Source organism: Antennarius striatus, chromosome 23 (assembly GCF_040054535.1).
Source record: "Antennarius striatus isolate MH-2024 chromosome 23, ASM4005453v1, whole genome shotgun sequence".
In the NCBI taxonomy this organism is placed as follows: Eukaryota; Metazoa; Chordata; class Actinopteri; order Lophiiformes; family Antennariidae; genus Antennarius; species Antennarius striatus.
In genome coordinates this window covers 12,974,690-12,997,949 of record NC_090798.1, presented here as the reverse complement: position 1 = coordinate 12,997,949, position 23,260 = coordinate 12,974,690, and the positions used below count along the sequence as shown (strand labels likewise).

The 23,260-nt window shown below is 47.9% G+C and overlaps 4 protein-coding genes and 2 non-coding genes across 12 annotated transcripts; 4 read left to right on the top strand and 2 right to left on the bottom strand.

Annotated features, from left to right (window-relative positions):
• Positions 1-72: 72 nt before the first annotated feature.
• LOC137590837 (ribonuclease kappa-A-like) lies at positions 73-11,203 on the bottom strand. 4 transcript variants are annotated; one of them, XM_068308636.1, is made up of 5 exons: positions 10,089-11,203; positions 1,407-1,633; positions 908-987; positions 564-690; positions 73-469 (listed from the first exon to the last, which is right to left on the bottom strand). In XM_068308636.1, the coding sequence occupies exons 1-5, from the start codon at positions 10,141-10,143 to the stop codon at positions 455-457; spliced, it is 504 nt and encodes a 167-aa protein (XP_068164737.1). In that variant the 5' UTR covers positions 10,144-11,203; the 3' UTR covers positions 73-454. The 4 variants fall into 4 exon arrangements, with proteins under 4 accessions (XP_068164737.1, XP_068164736.1, XP_068164739.1 ...); XM_068308635.1 differs by having other exon boundaries at positions 73-472; positions 10,089-11,182; XM_068308638.1 differs by lacking the exon at positions 10,089-11,203 and adding an exon at positions 2,134-2,277 and having other exon boundaries at positions 73-472; positions 1,407-1,779.
• On the top strand, positions 2,970-10,152 carry c23h4orf54 (chromosome 23 C4orf54 homolog). Its single transcript, XM_068308632.1, has 2 exons — positions 2,970-8,512; positions 9,755-10,152. Exon 1 carries the CDS (start codon positions 4,287-4,289, stop codon positions 8,490-8,492), a length of 4,206 nt encoding a protein of 1,401 aa, XP_068164733.1. The 5' UTR covers positions 2,970-4,286; the 3' UTR covers positions 8,493-8,512; positions 9,755-10,152.
• A 434-nt stretch (positions 11,204-11,637) lies between the features above and the next one.
• trmt10a (tRNA methyltransferase 10A) lies at positions 11,638-14,458 on the top strand. Its single transcript, XM_068307952.1, has 7 exons — positions 11,638-11,942; positions 12,704-12,866; positions 12,935-13,006; positions 13,127-13,201; positions 13,572-13,721; positions 13,802-13,907; positions 14,032-14,458. The coding sequence occupies exons 1-7, from the start codon at positions 11,734-11,736 to the stop codon at positions 14,190-14,192; spliced, it is 936 nt and encodes a 311-aa protein (XP_068164053.1). The 5' UTR covers positions 11,638-11,733; the 3' UTR covers positions 14,193-14,458.
• Positions 14,459-15,781: 1,323 nt separating this feature from the next.
• On the top strand, positions 15,782-19,532 carry spata6l (spermatogenesis associated 6-like). Of its 4 annotated transcripts, none has more exons than XM_068307955.1 (10): positions 15,782-16,177; positions 16,284-16,332; positions 16,709-16,750; positions 16,856-16,980; positions 17,736-17,822; positions 18,077-18,256; positions 18,337-18,458; positions 18,734-18,827; positions 19,050-19,133; positions 19,267-19,532. In XM_068307955.1, the coding sequence occupies exons 1-9, from the start codon at positions 16,163-16,165 to the stop codon at positions 19,113-19,115; spliced, it is 780 nt and encodes a 259-aa protein (XP_068164056.1). In that variant the 5' UTR covers positions 15,782-16,162; the 3' UTR covers positions 19,116-19,133; positions 19,267-19,532. The 4 variants fall into 4 exon arrangements, with proteins under 4 accessions (XP_068164056.1, XP_068164055.1, XP_068164057.1 ...); XM_068307954.1 differs by having other exon boundaries at positions 19,259-19,532; XM_068307956.1 differs by having other exon boundaries at positions 19,241-19,532.
• A 492-nt stretch (positions 19,533-20,024) lies between these two features.
• Positions 20,025-20,106, top strand: trnas-uga (transfer RNA serine (anticodon UGA)). Its single transcript has one exon. It is a non-coding gene; the product is annotated as a tRNA-Ser (tRNA).
• A 285-nt stretch (positions 20,107-20,391) lies between these two features.
• On the bottom strand, positions 20,392-20,465 carry trnat-agu (transfer RNA threonine (anticodon AGU)). The gene has a single exon. It is a non-coding gene; the product is annotated as a tRNA-Thr (tRNA).
• Positions 20,466-23,260: the final 2,795 nt, after the last annotated feature.

The following is a 23,260-nucleotide window of genomic DNA, read 5'->3' as shown; positions in this document are numbered from 1 at the left end:
TCGCACAAAACCGACACCACGGTGGCTTTTTTTTTAATCGTGAAGCAGCGTACAAAATACCCGACAGTACAAGTGAGTAGAAATACTTTATTTGCGTAAACGATTCGTGTCTGTGTAGGTTCTCATTCATGCAGGTCAGGGTTCTCCAAAGGTCTTTACGTCAATCCACCGGACTTTAAGAAAGTTTCAAGACGTTTCACCTCATCCAGGAGGCTTCTTCAGTTCTGGCGGTGGTAGAACTGAGACGAGACCAACCAGCACTAGAACTGAAGAAGCCTCCTGGATGAGCTGAAACATCTTCCACTCCAGTGGATTGACTTAAACAACTTTGGGTAAATGATTGATTTGTGTGACGTCATCAGCATAGAGGCAGCAGCCACCTGGTTGTAGTTCAACATGTGACTGCAGATCTTATCAGTGAGCTGCAGGCAGACCTTCCGTCCCGCAGGGGGTGCTAGTGAACCAGGTACTGCTGAAAAACAGGTGAACAACATGTTGAGTCCCACACCTGGTCTTGTAGCACCACGTTGGTCCAAACAGGAACACAAGAACATGAAGTGAACCTTCGTCCTGTGGAGCCTCAGCTGGCAGCAGGAGAAGACCCCCACCACCACGTAGACTGCCGCCGCTATGAAGCAGTTGTAGCCCACCCCGTTGTACACGTTGTAGATCTTCTGGGGGGGGTTGGTGCTGAAGGGATGAGCAGAACAAACACGGGACAATGTGCGGTTGAAGTGTTTGAGCTAACAGGACCTTTGTGGACACTTCCTGGATCGGAATCATTGAGTACACTGAGCTAATATCAGTCATAGTAGCTTAATGCACACAGTCTTGACTGATGATAGTTAGCATCGAGCTAATCGGAGTCGTCACATGATGGGACGCACAGGTGCAGGTGGAGTCTTACTCGTTGAAGTCTTGGTTGTTCAAGGGAAGGTCTTCAATCAGCACAGCAGAGTGAGTGGAGAAGAAAATCCCCAGCATGGCCTGCAGGAAGAGGAAGAGGAGGAGTCGATGAAGGACGGTGGCGTCTGAGTCAGCATCAGCAAAAACATCCGCTTCCAGTCACAGCTGCTATTCATAGGAACACGGAACATGTTAAGAACACTGGAACCCAACTGGATCCGTCACACCAACCCTGACTGGGGGGTTGCTATGGAAACAGGTTTCCCACCCTGGTGGAACTGATGTGTACCATATGGAAACCTAGTCTCTGTGTCGGGACACGATAAAACAACGTCTCAGGTGTGAATCCAGGTAAACAACCTGTGACCAGGGAGACGTCACCAGATCTGGATCCACTTCCGGTTTCTGATCCAGATGTCACACAGGTGCCATCTGGATCAGATTCTGTAACCCCATTAGAGACGCCTGTGTTACCTGCGCAGGTAACAGGTGTCACTCACCAGCATGACGACGCCCCACGCGCTCAGCAGCATCCCGCACGCGGCGAGTTTGGGTCCGCAGATCAATCCACGCATCGTCCAATGGGATCCGCTGGTGTGACCGTGTGAACGCGTCCAGTGGGTCTGTCGGCGGCGGCTCGGGGACGCTTGTGTCACGTGTTCAGTCAGCTGACCGAACGACACGCGGGAGTTTCCGGGTGTTGAAGCGTCAGAGTTGAACGGTTCGTCTGTGTGGAAGGATCCGGACCACGTGGGAACGTTAGTGGACCTGATCGATAAACCAATCGGTCCGTTAACGACCGGAGGTTAGTGGCGTCTACAGGGAGACACTTCCATGACCAGATAATAGACGGATCCATTCTACGAGAAGAACCTGGAAACACGAGTTTAGTTGTTCCTTTGTCAGAATTCGTAAGTTAAACAACATTTCCTTATTTAAAATAAAAACTAAAAGACATGATTGTGGAGAATGGAGAATTTTTTTTTAATCTTTTTTTTTTTTGCTTTTTTTTTATTAAAAAAAAGTTTTTTTTAGTTTGATAAATGTTCAAAGGTGAGGTGTTTGTTCAGGAATCACAGAACGATTGAAAATCCTTCATACGCTAATCTCTTTTGGATTTTGTGACAACATGATTATTTTGTAATTTGACTTTTATGAATAAACGTGATATTGAAAATCAAAAAAATCTCAATCTCCCTCTCTGAACAAGCAGCTGTCATTCATTACCTGAGACCATCGTTACCTCCACAATCAGCTGATTCTGTTCCATGTGAAGCCTAATGGGATCATCCTAGAATTCCGTGTGGATGAGTCTCTATCAGTGAAGGAGACGTCTGGTGGTCAAACAGTTATTTCTTGACTCCTCAGCTCACGGACAAAAACCAGAAACACTGTTGGGGGGGCAGACTGACTGCCTCCAGGGGACACCGGTCAGTACCCTCCAACATGACTGAGCACCTCCTGTTTGAATGTGGACTCCTCAAGTAACCGTATCTCCTGCAGACCTGCAGCCACCAGGCCGCCCGTCTAAAATAGTCCTCTAAATATATCCTGTCTGTGCTTCTGGGTTCGCAGCAGCTGAGCTGGTTTGGGTCTGCAGGGGAATTTCAACCAATCTAAAGACCCGTTGAAACTGTCCTCTGGAGGTCCAGCTGTCTCCAGAACTCTGAAGTCTCTCCACACCTGGAGGACTGCAGCTTCACCTGCTTCACGGACCTTTGATTTCTTTGAACATCGGTTCTGTGAGAGTCTAACAGGTTGGACCGTGATCAGGTGTGGTCAGACCTGTGTTCTGGATGCACCCCTCCTGGAGCAGAAGGATGTGGAGGATGGGTGCTGGAGGTCCAGCAGCTCCGGTTAGAGGAGGTCCTCTCTGCTGGACTCTGGTTTCACAGGCTTTGACACGAATAGAGCAGCGTTTCACCCTGTTTAGCTCAGGGACGTCTCTGGTTTCCCACCCAGTCTGGGCAGCATCGCCCTGAGGTTCTGTTACCCGTCTGGCCCTGTCAGGCTCCTGTACTTTTGAAAGTGATGACGTCAGCTGGTTAAGAGTTGACTTACGACTTCAGGGCTTAACGGAAAATGAGGAGGTCGTGCTCCTTCTTGCTCCTCAGGCTGACTGGAGGTGATGGTGGCACCAGGCTGGGTGAAGGACTGGGGGTGGTGTCAGTCCTGGCTGATGATGATTTTGAGGTACAGAATAGGGCTGACAGAACAACTACAAGACACACCTTCAATGAATGGCCTATTTTAAAACTTTCTTCATATATTAGGAGCACTGGATTATAAGACGCACCGTCAGTTTTTGAGAAAATTAAAGGCTTTTCGGTGCAGAAAATACTGTATACCTGAACCAGCCTGAAGATGAGGAAGTGAGACCCAACGCAAATGAAAAGTTAGTATCTTCTTCTCCTTTGGCCGTGTTGTCCTCTTCCATGTCATCCTGTCTTCCAGCCTCAGGAGACTCGTTCTTGGCCGACCAGAATCTTAACCTTAGATGTAATCTGGCCGCAAGGGGGGGGGGGTCGAACATGAGAGTAAACTTCAGAGGCTTTAGAGAAGTTCAACACTTTATACATTCTTTTATTAACACTATAGCCTCTCGACCACTGCAGCCACGTGACCCCTAAATAAAACCACTATAAATAAATGCTTCCCTTATTCAGGAAATCATTCAATCTTATTCAACTTACAAACATTAGTTGCACAGAAAAAATGTTTTCTTATTGCTCTGCTATAACATAAATCCTTTAATAACTTTTTTGTAAATGTTAAAATGGTCTGAAATTACTGCATTGTGGGAAATGCAGTTTTGCTCAAAACACGCTTTTGACCTATTTATTTTTAGACACTCTTTTATGCTCTTGCGGGCCACATAAAATGATGTGGGGGCCACATTTGGCCCCCGGGCCTTGAGTTTGACACTTGTGTTGTAGTTACTTTGTCCTGTAGTTCCTGTATTGATCCTATGGTTCCTGTATTGATCCTGTAGTGACATGACCAGGCCCCCCACTACCCTTCATTGACACAGGTGCTCTAAACGGATTCGTGCGTCCTGTCAGATTGGATTCATCCACTACTTGTAAAACATTTCCTTGAGGTTGAGTCATTTCTAATAAACTCAGTCCTCTGTGGCCCCCACCGGCCCCCCCACCCGCAGCTTGGGAACACTAGTTCGCGCTGTCTGTGGTCCTTTTTAGATCCTTGACTTTAGTCTTCATTTCACCGCGGACTGGAATGCCTGGCTCGTTTACGCGTCTGTGTCACGGAGCTCCGCGTTACAGCTCATCTTCAAGGGCTGAGGAACCCCCCCCGGACTCCATCTCTACCGGTTCCGTTCTGCCAGACACTCATGTAAACCTAAACCTGTCGGCTCCGCTATGAAAACTGGGGAGACCCGCCTGGTGAAACCCGCAACTCTCACGGATGATCTGGAGAAAGACGCGCCCGGAGGAGAGGATGAGGAGAAGCACGGAGGAAGCAAACCCGTCTCTGAGGGGTTAGAGGACGGGACCACAGGCGGGACGGACCCGCAGGGGGACCGAGGGTCCGCTGAGAGAAATCACATGTCTGTCCTGGTCGACCCCGGCGCGCACCCGGGAACGGAACCGGGCCCGGACCGGAACAAAACTCAAAGACCAAAAGAGCAGGACGCACCCAGAGAGGAGGACTCCCCCTCTAGTGACCACTGTTCGAGCGGGAGAAGTGAGTCTGACTCTGAGGACGATGATGATGTTCTTCTGCTTTCTGAACCAGAGGATGAGTCTCATTACATCACGACGCATGAGATCCAGCTGTCAGAGCTGTCCGACCACGAAAGCGACCTGGGGGTGGGCTCCTCCACCAGCTGGGACCTGGAGGATGACAATCAGGTCTACTCGTTCGTCGATTACGCGACTTTTGACGGTGACGGCGCGTCGACGGAGCGCCGGCCCGGCCGCCAGCCTCTGTCCCCGGGCGCAGCCGTCAGCAGTCGGCGTGAAAGCGATCTGAGAGACGGGGCCAAGTTCACCAGCTCGGATGAGAACGAATCTAAAGCACAGCAGCGGGGACAGATCCACCTGTCAATCAGGACCACTTCTAGAGCTATAAATGACCCCAGCAACATCCAAGAGCATGGGAATATCCTCTATCACGAAACCCGCTCTGGGGATATGAGCCGTTATGTGGTCAGAGGGGTGGATGGATCGGCAGAGCCGACATGTGACAGGGCCAAATGCTTCATAGCCGCGCCAGGACGCATACACTTTGGGCGCAAACTGAAGGGGAAAGAGGTGAATGAGTATTCCAGCGGCGCGTCCAGCGCGGTCAGCGACCTGGATGACGCAGACAAAGAGGTGCGCAACCTGACAGCCAGAGCCTTCAAGAGCCTGGCCTACCCCTACTTAGACGCGTTTAATTTCAGCACCTCCAGTGAATCCTCCGCCTCAGAACGCGGCATAGGCATCAACAGACTGTCCACGTTTGTCGACCTCAAGTATGGGAAGATGAATTTATCACAGGGACTTGATCCAAGTCTGGTTTCCCACCCAAACTCTGCGGCTTCCTCTCAAAACGTAGACAGCAGAGGGTATCAGGGCATTGGTCTAGCGCGCATCAACCCGCCCCCTGGCAAGATCTTCACCCTGAATGCCAATCCCCACGGCGCAGCTTCATCCACCAAGAAAATAGAGCTGATGGGGCAATTCGGTCAGGGTCACAGTGGAGTGATTAGACTCACGGAGACTCTCAATTTTCGTTGCAATGTTCAATCAGGAATGTCTGGGGGTGAAAGACGCGCAAACTTAACGCAAAACGCATCAGGATCATGTTCCAGAGATGAGGTTACCAACACCCTGCCCGGCAGCCAGAGGACAGCGGCCAGACAGCCGAGTGCTGCCACCATGGAGGACACGCACAAGAAAGCTATATTCGCATCGAGTTTGATCAAAAACGTGATTTCTAAGAAGATGCAGTTCGAGCAGGAGCGCAAGATGGAGAGAGGGGAGATCAGCGAGCCGCACCAGGCGCCCTCCCCGGGCTGTGCGCACCAGGAGGGCGACGGGCTCCGGGGGAAGGCGGGGAGGGAGCTGCACCGACAGAGCTCCAGGTTCTCTGAGGGGAGCGCAGACTTTGCCCTGATGTGTGCGGATGAACCGGGGGACGCGGTGCAGGACGGAGACTCCCAGGGGCGCGACTCGGCTCCTGCTGCTGCTCCCACTCCGGAAACGGACTCAGAGCCTGCAGAAGAATCCGGGATGGAGCCTAAAAAAGGCTCTTCGGAGGCATCAAAAAGCACTCTGCTCCGCAGCCAAAATAGCGCGTTCAGATGCTGGAAGGACGAGGAGCTAGAGTTTCAGAAGGATCATAAAAACCGTGAAAGTGGAGAGAAGTCGCCCCGGACCGACGGCACAGAGGGCGAGGAGGACCGCAGCTCACCGGGACCCGGGAAACCGACGAAAATGTCGCATTTGTTTGTACCGAGTATCCAACTAACGTCCACTGAGGAAGACCCCGGACGGCAGCGGGATGGGGGTCGGTCTCCAGGTGGGGGCGCGGAGGGCAGAACTCTGCGCTCCGACAACACTTTGTACGTTACAGGCTCCAGAAACGCGACTACATCTAAATCCCCGGAGATTAAAATTAATCTGAGGAGCGTTCGAAACAACAAAACGGAGCCGTTTGGAGTCTCCAAGATGCGGACTCCGAATATTGGATGTAACGCGTCCATCCTCACCAGGACGGACGACTTGAAGTGCCAGGCGCTGGCCGCGGCTCTGAAGGGCGAGGCGTCGGATAAAGTGCCCCATTTCACGGTCAGAGACATCCGGGACAATAAAGGGAAGCTGCAGACCCCCATCCACCAGGTGAGGGACGTGCGCAAGCTGGTGAAGAGTTCCTACCACTTTGTTTCTCTAGACACCAACGAAAGTAAATCTGCCGCTGACACCCAGGTGGAGCAGAAGAAGCAGGTTCCCCACCGGAACCCGAACTCGGTGTCTCCCATAGTGATCAAGTGTCAATCTGTGAACACCAACAGTAACGGACGGCAGCCCGGGACGCAACCGGACGCGGACCGCGCGTCTCCAGAGGGCGCCAAAGGCGCACCGCTGAGGCCGGCGGGGAGGGCGCCCACGGGACACCCCTCAGAGGGAGACCTTCCACTGAGAACCGACAACATGACGGCTCCAAAGAGGCTTGACAAGACATCAGAGGTGCCAGACAAAAAACCTGATTCAAAGATGACAAACCAGGTGGCGTTGGAGAAGCTCCAGGCTGCTGTGAAGACCATGGAGCAACTCTACGTGTTTGATAGGAATGAATGGAAGAGGAAGAACGACCCCCAGCCTCTGACCGACAGCCACGTGCTGTCGCTGATAGCCAGCGAGGAGCACGGAGGGTCTGAGGAGGACGGAGCAAGAGCGTCCAACAGGGACAAGACTCCACCGACGGTGGGGGCATCCATTGGTACCGACAACCTCCTGAGGCGAGACGACAAACTCTTTCAGGCTGTCGGCGGCCGGGATGCCAGGCTGGTCACTAAATCCACTGAAGGTGCCATCAGCTCAGGAAGCAAGAACCCAGTCAGTCTTAGTTCCAGCTCCAGCGCTCCAAAGACAGCCCATCCAAACGCCGTCTCAGAGGCCCCTTTCGGCGCCAAACGCTTCGTCACAAAGTCTCCAAAGATGCTGTCGTCTTTGAAAAACAGCCAGGTGAAGCCAAGTGGATGTGAAGGAGCTGGGTCTAAGGACTCAGACAGGTCCACGCGTGAGATCTCAGGCACCGCTGCCGAAAACGAGAACTACCTGACCATCCCAGTCAAGTCTCACATCAGCAGCAACAAACAAACCTCATTAACCCCCCAGATGCGCCTGGAAACCCCATCGGGGCAGGAAGACCACAGCTTGTCTCCCAAACACTCCAGTATTGAGATGGAGACATGCTCACCAGAGATCCCCTCCGTCACCTTCTACCACTCGTTGCCTTTGGCTATGCCCACCAATCAGCCTCAGGTCTACTGTTTCTCCCCGGCAATCACCCCAAGTCCCTCCCTGGACCCCTTCCAGGCCACTCAGAGGAAGATGCTCCTGGATCCCACCACTGGTAACTACTACCTGGTGGACACGCCCGTGCAGCCGGCCACCAAACGCCTGTTCGACCCTGAAACAGGGCAGTACGTGGACGTGCCCATGCCGCCGTTGGCTACGACTCCAGTCCCTGTTCAGATCTCCCCGATGGCCCTCAGTCCAGCCTACGGACACAGCTACATGATCTACCCCGGATTCATGCCGACTCCGTCAGTGATCCCCGCCCGGACTCTGGTGCAGTCGCAGATGTCGGTGCAGCTGGAGGCGGCGAGCGAGGAGAAGGCGTCGTCGCAGCAGACCGAGGGATTGTACATGGAGAGTCCATTCTACATGGCCACCGCCAAGTCCCCGCCGACGGCCTCTGGGGCTGAACAGCAGGCCACCGCCAGCAAGCCTCCGCAGGTCATCCCCAACGTCAAGCAGCCGGTCATCAGCATCACTTCCCAGCAGGGGCCCCGGATTATTGCCCCGCCTTCCTTCGATGGGACCACCATGAGCTTTGTGGTGGAGCACAGATGAACGGGAGCTCACCTGGACAGGTGAGTCATTTTAGCTTGTAATGTCTGGGTTTTTGTTTCGACTTGTTCAACTGTTTGACTGACAATAAATTTGACCAATGAACAACCTTGAAGTTTGTTCGAAGCACAAACGTGTCTGACAAAAGCCCCTGGAAAGTTTTTCAAAGTTCACGTTCACGTCCTTTCTTCTGCTTTTGACCGATCCATACGGAAACACTGAGCTGGAGCAGAATGTCAACGACTTTTATTCATTTTGTTTAGTTGTGCATTTAATCCTGTGAGTTGACATTTACCCCTGATGGAGGTAATCCATCTGACAGGTGTAACAACACCTCCATGCATCATTTTAACACCCGCCTGAAAGGCATCCCGTGTGCAGACTTGGTTCTATTATGTCCATTAGAACTCGTGTGTTATGTGTGTGTGTCGTGGTGAACTTGGTGTGTGAAGCGGTGAAATGTCAGCTGGTGGCAGGTGTGTGTTGGCGTCCACACACAGCGCTGCAGCTGCTGCTGGACGTCAAGCGGCTGCCTGACCGGTCGGAGGTGCAGCAGGGTCAGCTGGCTTTATATAGAGAGAGTGAGACGACCAGCTCACATGGCCCCCGGTACGTGAGCACCTAAATACGGCAGACAGCCCCCCGATGCAGGCTGGGTGAACACTTGGAGTTCCCCTTCTCATCTGACAATGAGATTCTCATGCCGGAGCCCTCAGATCTGTTTATGGAGAAAACACAGTGAAAGCCTAGAGCTGTCACCCAAAGTAATGAATCTGACACTAATTCCATCGCCATGGAAACGTGGTGTCAAACCTGGCAGACAGGATTATATTTATTTAGGTCGTTTCTTTTCTTTTCTGACATGTTTATAACAGTCTTCACACCTTCATCACATTTGCAAATTCAACAACAACATCTGAACAAAAAAAGGCGTGTCGGGCGGAAACCGTTTGGATTGTCACATTCCTGTCCGCAGAATCTACAAAGACCGAATATTTTGTCAATTTATACATAAAATTTAACATATAATTTATTTTGGCTTTTTTTTTTAAACCATCCATTCAGCCCCATTTATAAGGACTTTAATCCAAGCTGTTGAAACTGTTTCACTGTGTGAACCTGGACTGTTTCCTCTCACCTCTAGCCCTTTTTTTTTTAACCTTGACTCTCTGACAGGTTATTTATCATTAGTTTTTTTGGCTAAACTAATGATCTTGTAGATGTTGTGTGTTAAACCTGATGTGTGTTTCCTTTGTCCCCTACAGGTCTGGGCTGTGATTGGACATTGGACGGCTCCTGTTCCCGGTCTCTGTACTGATTTAGAATGTTTAAATTGCGCGTTTGTCTAGTTTTGGACACTTAATCCATGTCAGAAGCACCACAGGACTGTTCCGTGTGCGTTGAGTGGACGGCCTCGTCATGGCTTTCGGACATGATTCATCTGATTATAATCCTGTTCCTCCAACACGTGACAACAGCTTGTGTTTTGTGATCACGTGGACAAAGACTTTTATGGATCTGCTGGCCAGTCCATCTTGCTTCAGTCTGATCTGAGTAAGAATCAGTTGAAAGCTCCACACATGAAGGACTTCTATTTACAAGGAAGACGTCTCCTGGAAACACCGAGTCTGCTCAGGATTGGACGTCGCTCCATCCATGAAATTCAGATTTGCTCAGACTGGGAGATGAAACTGTTTCTGTGAGCCGAAGGGGGTTTGATGCATTAGTTCGTCCTGCTGAAATCACTGTGAAGGGACTTCTGGGTAGCTGATCGTACTTCCATGGACAAAAATGTTGTGGTTGACGACAAACCTTTAAGCATCCATCTCTTCATCAGTTGTTGTTTTCACTGGTTTGGAAATTTATTTGTGTTTGCCTCAGAACTGCCAGTCACTGACCCCATCTGAACGCCCTCAGCAAGGGGCTTTAACTGGAAAGAAAGAATGAAAGAATGAATGAATGTTAGTGTTGCACTATCTGCACTGTTAGCAGCTGCCGTGTGAATGTGTTGGTTCTGATGATGTAATGGTTTTGATGGTTGACCCTGACACACAAGCTGAGTTTAAATCTTTTTTTTTCATGCAGTTTTTTTTATTTTATTTACTTTTTCTCATGTCTTCCTCATTACTCTCATTTCAAGGTCTCAGCAGCAGTTTTAACTGTGCATGAACATGTTTTGTATTTGGTGCCACGGATTGAGCGTTTAGCTCGTTGTGTGGAGAAACAAACGTCAGGTATGAAGGACGGGTGGTGTTCTGATTGGTCGGTGATCAAACTGTGAAACAGGTGGACGCTGGGGAGAGTGGATTTGTTGTGATGACGGGTGAGAATGTTGACGTCAGCTGAAGGAACCTGGAAGTGGACAGAAATAAACCTGACAAGTTAATGCGGTTAAAGTTTACTCGTAACTTTGATGTACAGTACTTTTCAAACAGCATCTGTTCAAACGAGGCTGAATGTTTGTGCCTGGTGTGAATGTGATGAACAGACTGTCATCAGTTTCTCCTCGCTGTGGTGCTGCTCGAAGCTTCATCTTTCCTCTTCATCTTAAATACCAACCTTTGCTGATGTTTCACAGAAAGTTTTATTTTTTCATTTAATATGTATAAAAACAATAAAGATGTAGATTTCAGGCCCAATTGAAAGTTAACCATTGTGTGGCGTTCAAGTCTGTGACGATCCAGTCATGTTGAATAAAGGCTCTCTACTTTCACGTCTTCTTCATCTGCAGAAGGAAGTTCAGGTAGGTCAGGAGTCAAAGGTCAAACGATCATGACACTGACTTTAGGTTTAGTGACCAAAGATAAGCAACAAAAACAATCATAAATATTTTGCTTTTTTAGAAGTAAAAGAATAGTTTTTTTTAATAATAAACCTCTTAATTGTATTAAGAAATTTTTATATTCATAAATGTTAATAGAATAAATAAAGACCTGCATTCAAACATTTTTAGAATGATCTTTGACATTTATAGAATTAATCAGTGGTTCACTGAACAAAAATAAATTTAAAAAGATTTGAATGTGTTTGATGTTTATTTCACTCTTTTGTTTATGGTTATTCATTTTGAATAAAACATTTCCAAAAGGTATCCCGACAGGCGGAACGCGTCCGGCGCCTTTAAATGACGTCATAAAAGCGCGACCCCCCCCTTCAGCTGAGCGGCGCGTCCGGATGACGCGAGTGTTGTGTTTGGGAACAGACCCGTGGATGCTAGCGCAGTGAGCTAGCAGACGTTAGCCGCATGGCTAACGACAGCGGGAGCAGCGGGACTCCCGTCCGGCGGGAGGAGCTCGGTGAAGCCGGCGGGAGCAGCGGGACTCCCGCCCGGCGGGAGCAGCTCGGTGAAGCCGGCGGGAGCGGCGCCGGAGCGGAGGACCACAGCCTGTCCAAGAGGCAGAAGAAGAAGCTCCTCAAGCAGCGGAAGTGGGAGGAAGAGAGGGAGCTGCGGAAGTAAGTCAGAGCCCCCAGAGCCGCTCCACGCGGGGAACACTCTGTCACTGCCGCGGCCTGGTGGCTCCAACCCGGCAAGAGTCACAGCATGTCCGCCGGTGGAGCTTCACTGGTGGGACTCTGTCCAGACCCTAGACCCGATGACTCGGAACGGTTCCTCTTTGGTCTGTTCCTCTTTGGTCTGTTCCTCTTTGGTCTGTTCCTCTTTGGTCTGTTCCTCTTTGGTCTGTTCCTCTTCTTCTGTTCCTCTTCGTCTGTTCCTCTTCGTCTGTTCCTCTTTGGTCTGTTCCTCTTCATCTGTTCCTCTTCGTCCGTTCTCTTTGATCTGTTCTTCTTTATCTGTTCCTCTTCGTCTGTTCCTCTTTAGTCTGTTCCTCCTCATCTGTACCTCCTGATCTGTTCCTCCTCTTCTGTTCCTCTTCGTCTGTTCCTCTTTGGTCTGTTCCTCTTCGTCTGTTCCTCTTCGTCTGTTCCTCTTCGTCTGTTCCTCTTCGTCTGTTCCTCTTCGTCTGTTCCTCTTCGTCTGTTCCTCTTCGTCTGTTCCTCTTCATCTGTTCCTCTTCGTCCGTTCTCTTTGATCTGTTTTTCTTTATCTGTTCCTCTTCGTCTGTTCCTCTTTAGTCTGTTCCTCCTCATCTGTACCTCCTGATCTGTTCCTCCTCTTCTGTTCCTCTTCGTCTGTTCCTCTTTGGTCTGTTCCTCTTCGTCTGTTCCTCTTCGTCTGTTCCTGTCACATGTTGGACGTCTCTCCTGTCCTGCAGGCAGAGGAGGAAGGACAGGAAGCATCAGCGCCGCCTCCAGAGACAGACGGACGATCAGGAGGACAGAGGAGACGTCCTCCTCAAACGTCCTCGTAGGGACGTGACGCCCAGCTCCCTCCGGCTGCTGGTGGACTGCAGCTTCGACAGCCTGATGGCGATGAAGGTGAGCGCCGCCGGAGGAGGAAGAGCGTCTGGTGTCCACCGCGGGTCTGAAGGCTTCTTGTGTTCCAGGACGTCTGGAAGCTTCACAAGCAGATCCAGCGCTGCTACGCCGAGAACCGACGGGCCGCGTGTCCGGTGCAGGTGAGACGGGTGATGTCATACTTCCTGTCTGGTGTGATGTCATACTTCCTGTCTGGTGTGATGTCATACTTCCTGTCTGGTGTGATGTCATACGGTGGTAACGGCTCCTCTTCTGTCCAGCTCAGTCTGACCAGCCTGGGGGGACAGCTGAAGCAGAGCATGGATGTGAAGGACCAGGGATGGGTCAACTGGAAGGTCTTTAAAATATTTTAGTTCATTTAAAATATTTTATGTATGTATATAAATCAGTCTAATGCTTAAGGTATTTATATACATTAGTCGAATACTTTAGGTGTGCTTTTTATTTATTGAGTTTTAATTATCTAAATGGAAATGAAGGATGTGTTTGGTGTGTAGTGATGGTGGACACTTCCTGATATCTCTTATGGAGCCTGAACATGTTTGCGTCACAGTTCTCATGGTGTTGTGTTGTGTTGGTTGCGTTGGTTGCGTTGGTTGTGTTGGTTGCGTTGGTTGTGTTGGTTGCGTTGGTTGTGTTGGTTGTGTTGGTTGTGTTGGTTGCGTTGGTTGTGTTGGTTGTGTTGGTTGTGTTGGTTGTGTGCAGGACATCAGCATCACAGCGCAGCACTACAGTGAGGTGGCCCCTAGAGAGGAGCTGGTCTATCTCACCTCAGAGTCTCCCAATGTTCTGGAGGAGCTGGACCAAACGAAGGCCTACGTGATCGGAGGTCTGGTGGACCACAACCATCACAAGGTGAGCCTGACCCTGACTGTGGGCTGGCGCCGGGGGGGTGGGGGGCTGTCCTCACCCCTCTGTCCGTGTGATGTTGGCAGGGCATCACCTTTGAGAAGGCCAAGGAGCTGGGCATCGCTCACGCACAGCTTCCCCTGAGCAGCTTCGTGAAGATGAACAGTCGCAAAGTTCTGGCTGTTAACCACGGTAAGGTTGTACGAGCAGAGGTCACATGACATTTGCGGTACCGCCTCCATCCAACGGCCATTAGCTGGACAGCAGACGGGGGTTTCTACCGTACCGCCAGGCTAATCGCTCCACTTCCTCCTAGTGTTTGAGATCATCCTGTCCTACCTGGAGAAGGGCAGCTGGCAGGAGGCCTTCTTCACGGTTCTCCCCCAGAGGAAAGGAGCGGTGGCCGTCCCCCAGAATGGAGCTGCCCCCCAGGAGGAAGAGGAGGACACATCAGAGAAGACTGAGGAGATAAAATAAAGTGATTTTCAAATGGACAACGACAAACTTCTGACACGTGACGTGTGCTTATGTTGATGCTAGCTGCAGGCGTTTCTGTTCATTCTGGTATTATTTAACCTTTGACCTTGTTACCCTGAACGGGACAATCGTTCAGTGGAACCCTGAACAGATGACTGGTTCATGAAAGTTACTTTTATTTACAGGTTTTACGGTTGGAACTGCAGTGAATGATTATTTTTTTAACAAAGCTGTCAGTTGTTACTCGTATAAAAGATGAAGCTCGATGAAGATGAGTGGTCGTCTCTGAATGTGGAACTGGGGATGAAGGAATATAACATGAATCTATCTTTATATTCTGGTGAATCTAGTTTTATGTCATTGGGATCCAGGAGACGTAAGTCGATTAGTGACGTAAGTTGAATGAACTCCTCTCCAGACTAACCTGAAGGTAACCAATCCCCAGTTCTGTACTGAACATTATTTATGAGTGCAGCCACTCCGACACCAGGGGGCACTGTGGGCTCACTTCAGGAGGAGCTTCCTCTGCGGAAGCGCTTGGAGGACGACACCTGTTGCCGTAGCAACTGCAGTAGACAGTTGTGTTTATACAAACAGCAAGGTGACCCTCCACAGGGGATAGCTGGAGTGAACCGGTCCGTTTGGGGCCCCCGGTGCCGTAGGATGTCCCGGAAGGCGCTGACGGTGGTGGTGGAGGTTCACCTCAGCGCGGTAAGAGCAGTCATGCGGTCACAAGAGCGAACATGATGCACACACACACACACACACACACTGCCCGGCCAATCATTGTTATACCGGAATATGTCTGGATAGGTTACAAAAAATCCATTGATGGAATAAGTTGGTCATTAGTAGCCATAACGGGTTCATCACATCACCTGCCCTTCTTACCCTGACGCGCCCATCACTCTAGGAAGGGGGGGTAAAGGCAGGTCTTTCTGGCCTATCTGCCACTCCTTCTCTTACCCTGTCCTTATCTTCATTCTATTTCTTTTCCACCCAACCGGTCAGGACAGATGACCGCCCAAAAGAGTCTGGGTCCTGCCCAGAGTTTCTTCCTCAATGAGGGAGTTTGTCCCTACCGCTGTCCCTGATGCTCTGGAGGGTTCTGTCGGGTTTCTCTATTTGTTAAAATGCTTTAAAATGTCTGTTGCTATGATTAAGTGCTATATAAATAAACTTGACTGATTGATTAAATCTGGACTCATCAGACCACATGACCTTCTTCCGCTGCACCAGAGTCCAATCTTTATGCTCCCGAGAAAATAGAAGCCTTTTTTTTTTCTTGAGGCTACACAGCTGTTCAGCCCTGATCTCCTGAGTTCCCCTCACATAGTGTGTGTGTGTGTGTGTGTGTGTGTGTGTGTGTGTGTGTGTGTACATACTCTTACTTTCACTATTAAACATAGCTCAGATTTGTACTGTTGTTTTTCTTCAATTTGATCTCGATCTGACCCTACCCAAACACACTAACATCTTTTCCACGACTATGGGATGTGTTATTTGACATAGTTGTTTAGATCCTAAATTCTTCTCATTGCACCAGTTGGGGTTAAATAACTTGTTACCAGTGGTAAGATTATCGCCCATGCAGTAATTATCCAATAGGAGGCTCGTATGTATTTGCTTGGTTAAATCCAGGTGGCGACTTCTTTTTTAGTCGGGCAGTGTATATGTTACATACGTGTTTCATACATGCATGTCCACAGGACAGCTAACAGTCACATGGAGGAGGAACAGGAAGTGGTTCGTCTTGGTTCTTCTGACCTGCATGTCACTAAACACCCTGATTGATCTCCACTCACATACGTGTGTATGTTCATGTATGACCCTCTAACTGCTCTCAGGTGTCCTGTCCAGGAGTTCATCTCCTGTCAAAGCATGATCTGTACCTTGGCGTGTTCTTCCTGGGCCGGTACCGCCAGTCCAAACTCCTCCCGGCTGTCTTTCCTCTGCTGCTCCGTGAGAAGATGAGCTTTGAGAAGGCAGGTCTTCACTGCGTGATGCTCAGACGCACCTGAGAGGAAACGCCCCCAGGTGTTGTGTCACATGGTTCACAGGGTAAATAACTACACCATGTTGTCTCTGTAGACCTTCAGACATGCAGTCGATCCCGGGGACATGGCTCTGATGCTGGAGTGTGAGTGACATCATGTTTCACTGTCATAAATACTGTAGGTCAAAAGTGTGCTTTGACCAAAAATGACATTTCCCACAACGCGGTAATCAAGCCCATTTTAATACTGATGAGAACGTTTTGAACAAAGTTTTTGGCCTAACTTGTGTTTGATGTTATTTTTCTTTCGTCATTGGATAGTTTGATCCTTCATTGATGGAGTTCTGTCACAACATGCTGAGCTCAGGTTAGCGTTAGCTTGGATCACAACGACAGTCTGATGCTACGATACACCTGTTGTGTTCAAGTCCCCTGGAAGACCAGAGTCCTAGAGTCACCAGTGACCGGGTCTGGGACTACTTCATATCTGCGTGTCCCTCTTTGCTCTTGTCCTGCACAGGTGAGACGGTCCGGATGGAGCTGGTGCAGCTGGTTCCTCCAGGTCAGGCTGTTTGTCTCTGGTTCCTGTCCAATCAGAATGCAGAGCCTCAACTGGATGTGTGTTGGAGTGTGTGTTGATTGGTCACTGGTGTGTTTGTGTGTGCAGTGGGGGACACTCTGGCCAGCTTTGAAGAAGACGCTCGACGGTTCTTATTTCCTGAGCCCAGACTGCGTCCCTCCTTCTCTGGAGTGGATCGAGAGGTTCTGATGACCCGAGCACCTCACTTTCCAGTAGGTCACACCTAAAAATGTTCAATTTCAGTATCTGTTGTGTGTGTGTGTGTATCTGTTTCACATAAATGATGGATGGATTAGAGACAGTGGTACTGAAAAAAAGACAGGAAGTGGTGCTGGAGGTGGAGGAAATGAAGATGTTGAGGTTCTCTAGGAGTAACCAGGTTGTATCGGATCATAAATGAGTTAATCAGAGGAACAGCCAAGGTGAGATGTTCTGGAGATAAAGTCAGAGAGAACAGACTCTGATGGTTTGGACACGTCCAGAGGAGAGATGGTGAGGATGTTGGTGAAAGGGTGATGAGGATGGAGCTACCAGGAAAGAGGGTAAGAGGAAGACCAAAGAGAAGGTGGATGGATGTAGTGAGGAAGACGAACCCAACGGAAATGAAGAAGAAGACCTAATCCAAGATCCCGCGTTTTAGTTGCATGTGTTTCTGTAGTGTCCCTCGTGCAAAACAGATGCACAGGTGACAATACAAAAGAAGGCAAATCGAGACAAGTGAGCTGTGATCTGGGCCGAGCTGGTTGTGGCCCCGTAGGACCCTCCAGTCCTGCACACTTTGTCATGGAATGGAGATTTTAGGTGTTTCAATTGAGACCTGTTTATATGGAGGTGTAACTGTCCTCATCCCCAACATACAGACCACACCTCGACTCTAGTCGGACACGTGTCAAGATGTTGTGTTTATTGAGATGAGATGTTTGTCTGATAAACTATGGAAGTAGAAACTTTTCTACTCTTTTCCCAGGGTATTGCTCCCAGGTTGGAGTTTTCCACAAAGACAACCATCTTTGAGTGCTCAGCTGATGCAGAGACCAACACCAACATGCTAACGGTAAAGACTATATCATATATTACATATGAGATTAAGATTATATTATGTTTTGTTGATATACACTCACAAGATATATATTCATGTTTCTGCTCCTGGTTTTCCACTTTTCTGTGCACAAAGGCGACATTCTCCAATAGGAGACACTCCTTCCAGATCTGTATGACGGTCATCCCCTTTGACCTTAACGTTGACGTGGAGTCAGGGTTTAAAGAAGGGTCCATCTGGGTTTGACATGTCTTCTCTTTGGTTTCCAGAGGCCTCTGATAAACTGGAACAGGAAACAGTCCAGTCGAGTCAGGTCCTCGTCCCCTCTGAGACCCCAAAGCATCCAAAGAAGACAAGGTGCCGGGCAATCCAAGGAAGGACACACCCAATCACATGCAGGCATTCCCAGAACCCAGTCACTGTCCCCTCTGACAACTGAAACCACAAAAGTGAATGAAATGAATGAGAATCTTTGTGTTAAAGCTAAAGATAAAACAGGATTGTAACTCATCTCTGCTTCCATTGGCAGGCTGAGGGAGAATCACAGGAAGACTCTGAGTCTTCTGAAACGCTTGACCCCCCGGATTGCCACCGAGGTCCTGAACCTTTCAGACTGTGGAAGCCCTACAATGAATGGTCCCAACACAGCAGGTCCTGTTCTGTCTGTCTGAGCATTGATATCAGCTCTAAAGTAACGCGCCTTACCACGTTGATGTTGGATTATTGAACAGCCCTTTTCCATTCTGCAGTTCTTCTTGAACTGAGATCAAGTACTGTGAACAAAGTTCATGCATCTGACCTTCAGTTGAACTAGAAATATGGATATGCAATAAAGCATTGAAATGTTTACTCATTTAATTTTCATGGATATAAGGATGAGAAGTTAATAAGAAAGTAATGCTCATTACTGGACTTTTGTGTTTCAGGTCTGTGTCTGTTTCCCACAGGGAATGGGAAGAGGTTCAGAAGCGTGTTCGTGGACTCCTCATGACACCAAAAGCTGTGCAAAGACTTGTCAATGTGAGTAACGTGGTGTTATAGACGCATAACCGTTTTCTCACACTCTGAAAGACTGTTTAAAGCACTTCTAAGTGTTTCTTAAAAGTGGTTTTAACTTTATTATGGACACCTTATCTTCAGGCAGGAGTCTGCAGGTATTCATCTGTTTGGTTAAATCATTTTAGGAAGATCTTATCTCCAGACTTGACACCAATGTAAGAGCATACCATTGTTGTGTTTTAGGGGGCCACACACTCTGAGATAGAGCAGGTTTTAGCCAGGAGGTCCATCTCTCCAGGTCCACCATGATGACCCGGGACTGGAAAGGTGAGGAGCACCTTTCTAAGGAGTTTCACTCCTTTCTTATTAAGTTTCACGTAACTGGTTTGTTTCAGTTGGTGATAGCTGATGTATGTTGAACTACTTCCTGTTAGCATTCTGCCTGTTTTCAGGAGATCAGACAAGGATGCAGAGCGGAGGTGGTAAGAAGAAAACTTTACACGACTGATCAACTGTTTCCACACACAGCGAAGAAGAGTAGAAATTATCGTCTTCTTCCATTTCAATCCTCCTTTGTGAATGGGCTACATGGAGTCTTCTCAGCTGTTTATTCCTGCCAGACGTTCTTCATCTCCACCACCAACCTAGTTTGCTAGTGATCATCTGAATGCAGCATACACATTTTCCTGTTTCCTCTCTTTGTCACAAGATTTTGTACTAATTTGTAATCAGTTTAATGCTGTTTAATTATGCGTTATGTGTTAAAGTTTGTGCGATAAAATTATGGCAATATTTCATAAACTGTAAATGCTGGACACAAGTTGGGGTCTTCTGTGTGATGCTGTTTATTAATAACTGAGTTATTCGTAAGTTGTTATTTATTAAATTTCAATCAATAATCTCCATTGAAGGTAATTTTACCAAATTTCTTAAACATATTTAACACTTATTAATCCAGGAAAAAACCTCATTGAGATTAAACACTGCGCTGGTCAACTCAGCAGCAGTCAACAATTCCGACTAAAAAATAAGTCATTAACCAATACTATAAAACTAAACTTATAGTCCATAGCAGTTACCATCTCTCAGAATCATCCATATTAGTGAATTAGTCAAAGCGTCTGCAGCAAGGTGTTTATTTCCTAGTAAAGTGTTGACCTTTGGGACACAGGTATGTACACACATATATATACAGGAGTTTTCTATGTCTGTCACGTGGCTGCGATGGCCGAGTGGTTAAGGCGTTGGACTTGAAATCCAATGGGATCTTCCCGCGCAGGTTCGAACCCTGCTCGCAGCGAAATGTCGTCTTTTGTAGTTGCATCCTTTTTTCCATTACAAACTAAGAACCATAGTCAACCCGGAGTGGGCGCAAATAATAGAGAGAAAGAACTGAAAAGAGGAAAATGATAAAGCGATGAACGGAATGAATGCAGGAGACGTCTGGAAACACCTGAGAGAGAAGTGGAACACGAGGGAACGTGAACATTTAGAATGTGGCCATTTTGATGCTGAGACACATCCGGCTAAGACTCTGGTCGGTTAATAACGAGTTTCCTGAGGTTCGAAAAATAGGTGATGGAAAAGGCACCGCTGGGATTCGAACCCAGGATCTCCTGTTTACTAGACAGGCGCTTTAACCAACTAAGCCACGGCGCCATCTTGGTTTAACGGTGTCTCAACCTTAGTATTTAAATATTAGATTAGTCCGATAAAAAAATAAATGGAGAAACAAGTGCAATTAACATATACCTTAGACACGTGTGTGTGTGTGTGTGTGTGTGTGTGTGTGTGTGTGTGTGTGTGTGTGTGTGTGTGTGTGTGTGTGTGTGTGTGTGTGTGTGTGTGTGTGTGTGTGTGTGTGTGTGTGTGTGTGTGTGTGTGTGTGTGTGTGTGTGTGTGTGTGTGTGTGTGTGTGACGATAGCAGGGTGTGTTAATGCAGGCTGGAGTGATTTTCACGTAAACAAACATTTAAACCGTTTTTCTTTATCATGTAACTGGAAGAAAAAATACCTGGATAATAAAATAGACACAAACAGGTGTTCTCACCAACAGAGACCGTTGATGGAACGTTCCACACTCAGCTGGAAGAAGGTCATCATCTCACGTATGTTTACTGATGAGCCATCAAAACGCTCTGTACACTTAATATTCTATAGATAGAACACACACACACACACACACACACACAGACACACACACACACACACACACACACACACACACAGCTGAAAACAGTTACTGATCTGTCTATCAGTGACCTGAGCCAATGGAAAGTGGTGCTCAGGGTTCAGTCTGATGATGGAAAGTTGTGTTGAAGGATCTTGTTTGTGAAGGTTGTGTGATCAGTGAGTCACTTTTCACTCTGTTGTGATTCAAAGGTTCGTTAAGATGTAGACGTGTCTGTTTCCTGGCTGAAGAAACAAGTTCAGGTTGTGTGTGTGTGTGTGTGTGTGTGTGTGTGTGTGTGTGTGTGTGTGTGTGTGTGTGTGTGTGTGTGTGTGTGTGTGTGTGTGTGTGTCTCTGACTGCAGATTCAACATGTCCCGCTCATGTTGTGTCCAGTTTGTGTCTGCTTGTGTGCTTCCAGTGTCTTCGTGAATGCAGGGCGTAGTGGTGTTCACCACAACACCACACACTTACTCACCCCCACCCACCCAGGTGAACACTCACATGTTCCAACTTTCCTTTAACTCCTACTTTGTGGTTTCCTGTTAGACATACATTCTGTACATCCTGTTTCTGAACACTGATCTGTTTCATAGTAACGGAAAGTCTGTGTAACAGGACGTCAGTATAGTTCACCCCCTGATATCACAGTAGAGTCTCCACACAGGCCTGGTTCACATATGTCATCCATCCTATGTCACATCATGTCATGTCCCGTCATGTTAGGTCATGTCATGTCATTTCATATCATATTAACATATAATATCTGTCATGTCATATCATATCCTATTATTTCATATCAAATTATCATATCATGTATCATATTTATCATATCATATTTATCATATATCATATCGTATATCATATGTCATGTCGTGTCATATATCATAGCTTATATTGTACATCAGTCAGCACGTGTTTCTGATAATTTTATAATCATTTTTCATTGATCGTTCTGTAGTTGTTGTTGCCTCTAAAGAAACAACAGCTCTCCTGAGTCACATGACTCATGTTTGTAATAGTCATAAACTGCAGGAAGGTTTTAAAGATAGTGAGACATTAAGGTGTAGAAACGTTTTGGAATGCGGCCCTACTGTAAGCCTGCTTCTCTGGCTGCTTCCTGCTCATGGGTCGGTGGACAGACCGACAGACAGAACCCGTCCAACTCCAGATCAACGGTTCTGACTGGAAGCCTTTGTGTCAACACAGGTTCCCTCAATCTGACCCGCTTTTTCCGACATAGCAGCGATCTAAAAATGTCAGAAACAACAAGATAACATTTCTTTGTCTGTTGTGGAGTCAGGATGTGTGTCTGCACAAACTATTCATGTCCTTTTTACAATACCGTGAGGCATCTGTTATTTGCTGATATGAGATGACACAACCTGCATTATGAGGGGCGTCTGAAAACATCTCCCCATCACAACGCCTGGGGCAGCCAGACTAACGCCAGTCTGTTTTCTGTTGGTCCACAGCCTGAACGCCGTTTTGTGAACGCCGTGATCTCATCATGGAGACGTGTCGTGTCTCAACCTGACAGAATACACTTGTGGCAGAACTATGGACTTACTGGAATAACAGTCAGACTGATTGTAGATTGCAGGAACTCGTTCTCTAGGAGTCACATGATGAGGGTCAGCCTATCAGATGGCTGGGGTTGGAGAACCTGCTGGAGGTTTGGGGTTCTCTGATGATCCGTTTCTTATCTCCGACACTACCCCTGAAAGCCTTCTTAAAAACGTTTTTAGAGACGGTCTGGTTGAGCTCCACTATCAATATCATAACACAACAGAGATGATGACGTTCAAATCCCTGACGCTGTAACCCCTGGACCCCAGGGAGGGAAAAATCATGTTTTAATCAAACAGAGAGGTCGAGCTCCTTGTTATATATAAATTATTTTACCATCAAAAGCATTTCTCTGTGTTGTTTTTGTTGTTTGATTGAAGGAAACCACCATATATACTATATATATATATATATATATTAGCCGTAAAGTCATGGTTCTGTTTGATGACACAAATTACAAATAGAGATTTTTACGACTGACGACCCGAAACAAAACGAATCCTTATAGACCATCTGTGTGTTCTTTATGTCTCCGTATTAATTAACTTTGTAACAGACGTTCTGTTTTTAACACATCAAAAAAGACAAACTTGTTTGCTGACTTCTTGAGGAGCCTTGGATAATAAGCAATCGTTTTACAAGCCCAACACGGGGACTTTCCTGCTGTCATTATGTCATTAGGAACGGAGTGTGTAGAACGTGAGTAGGTCTGCTTT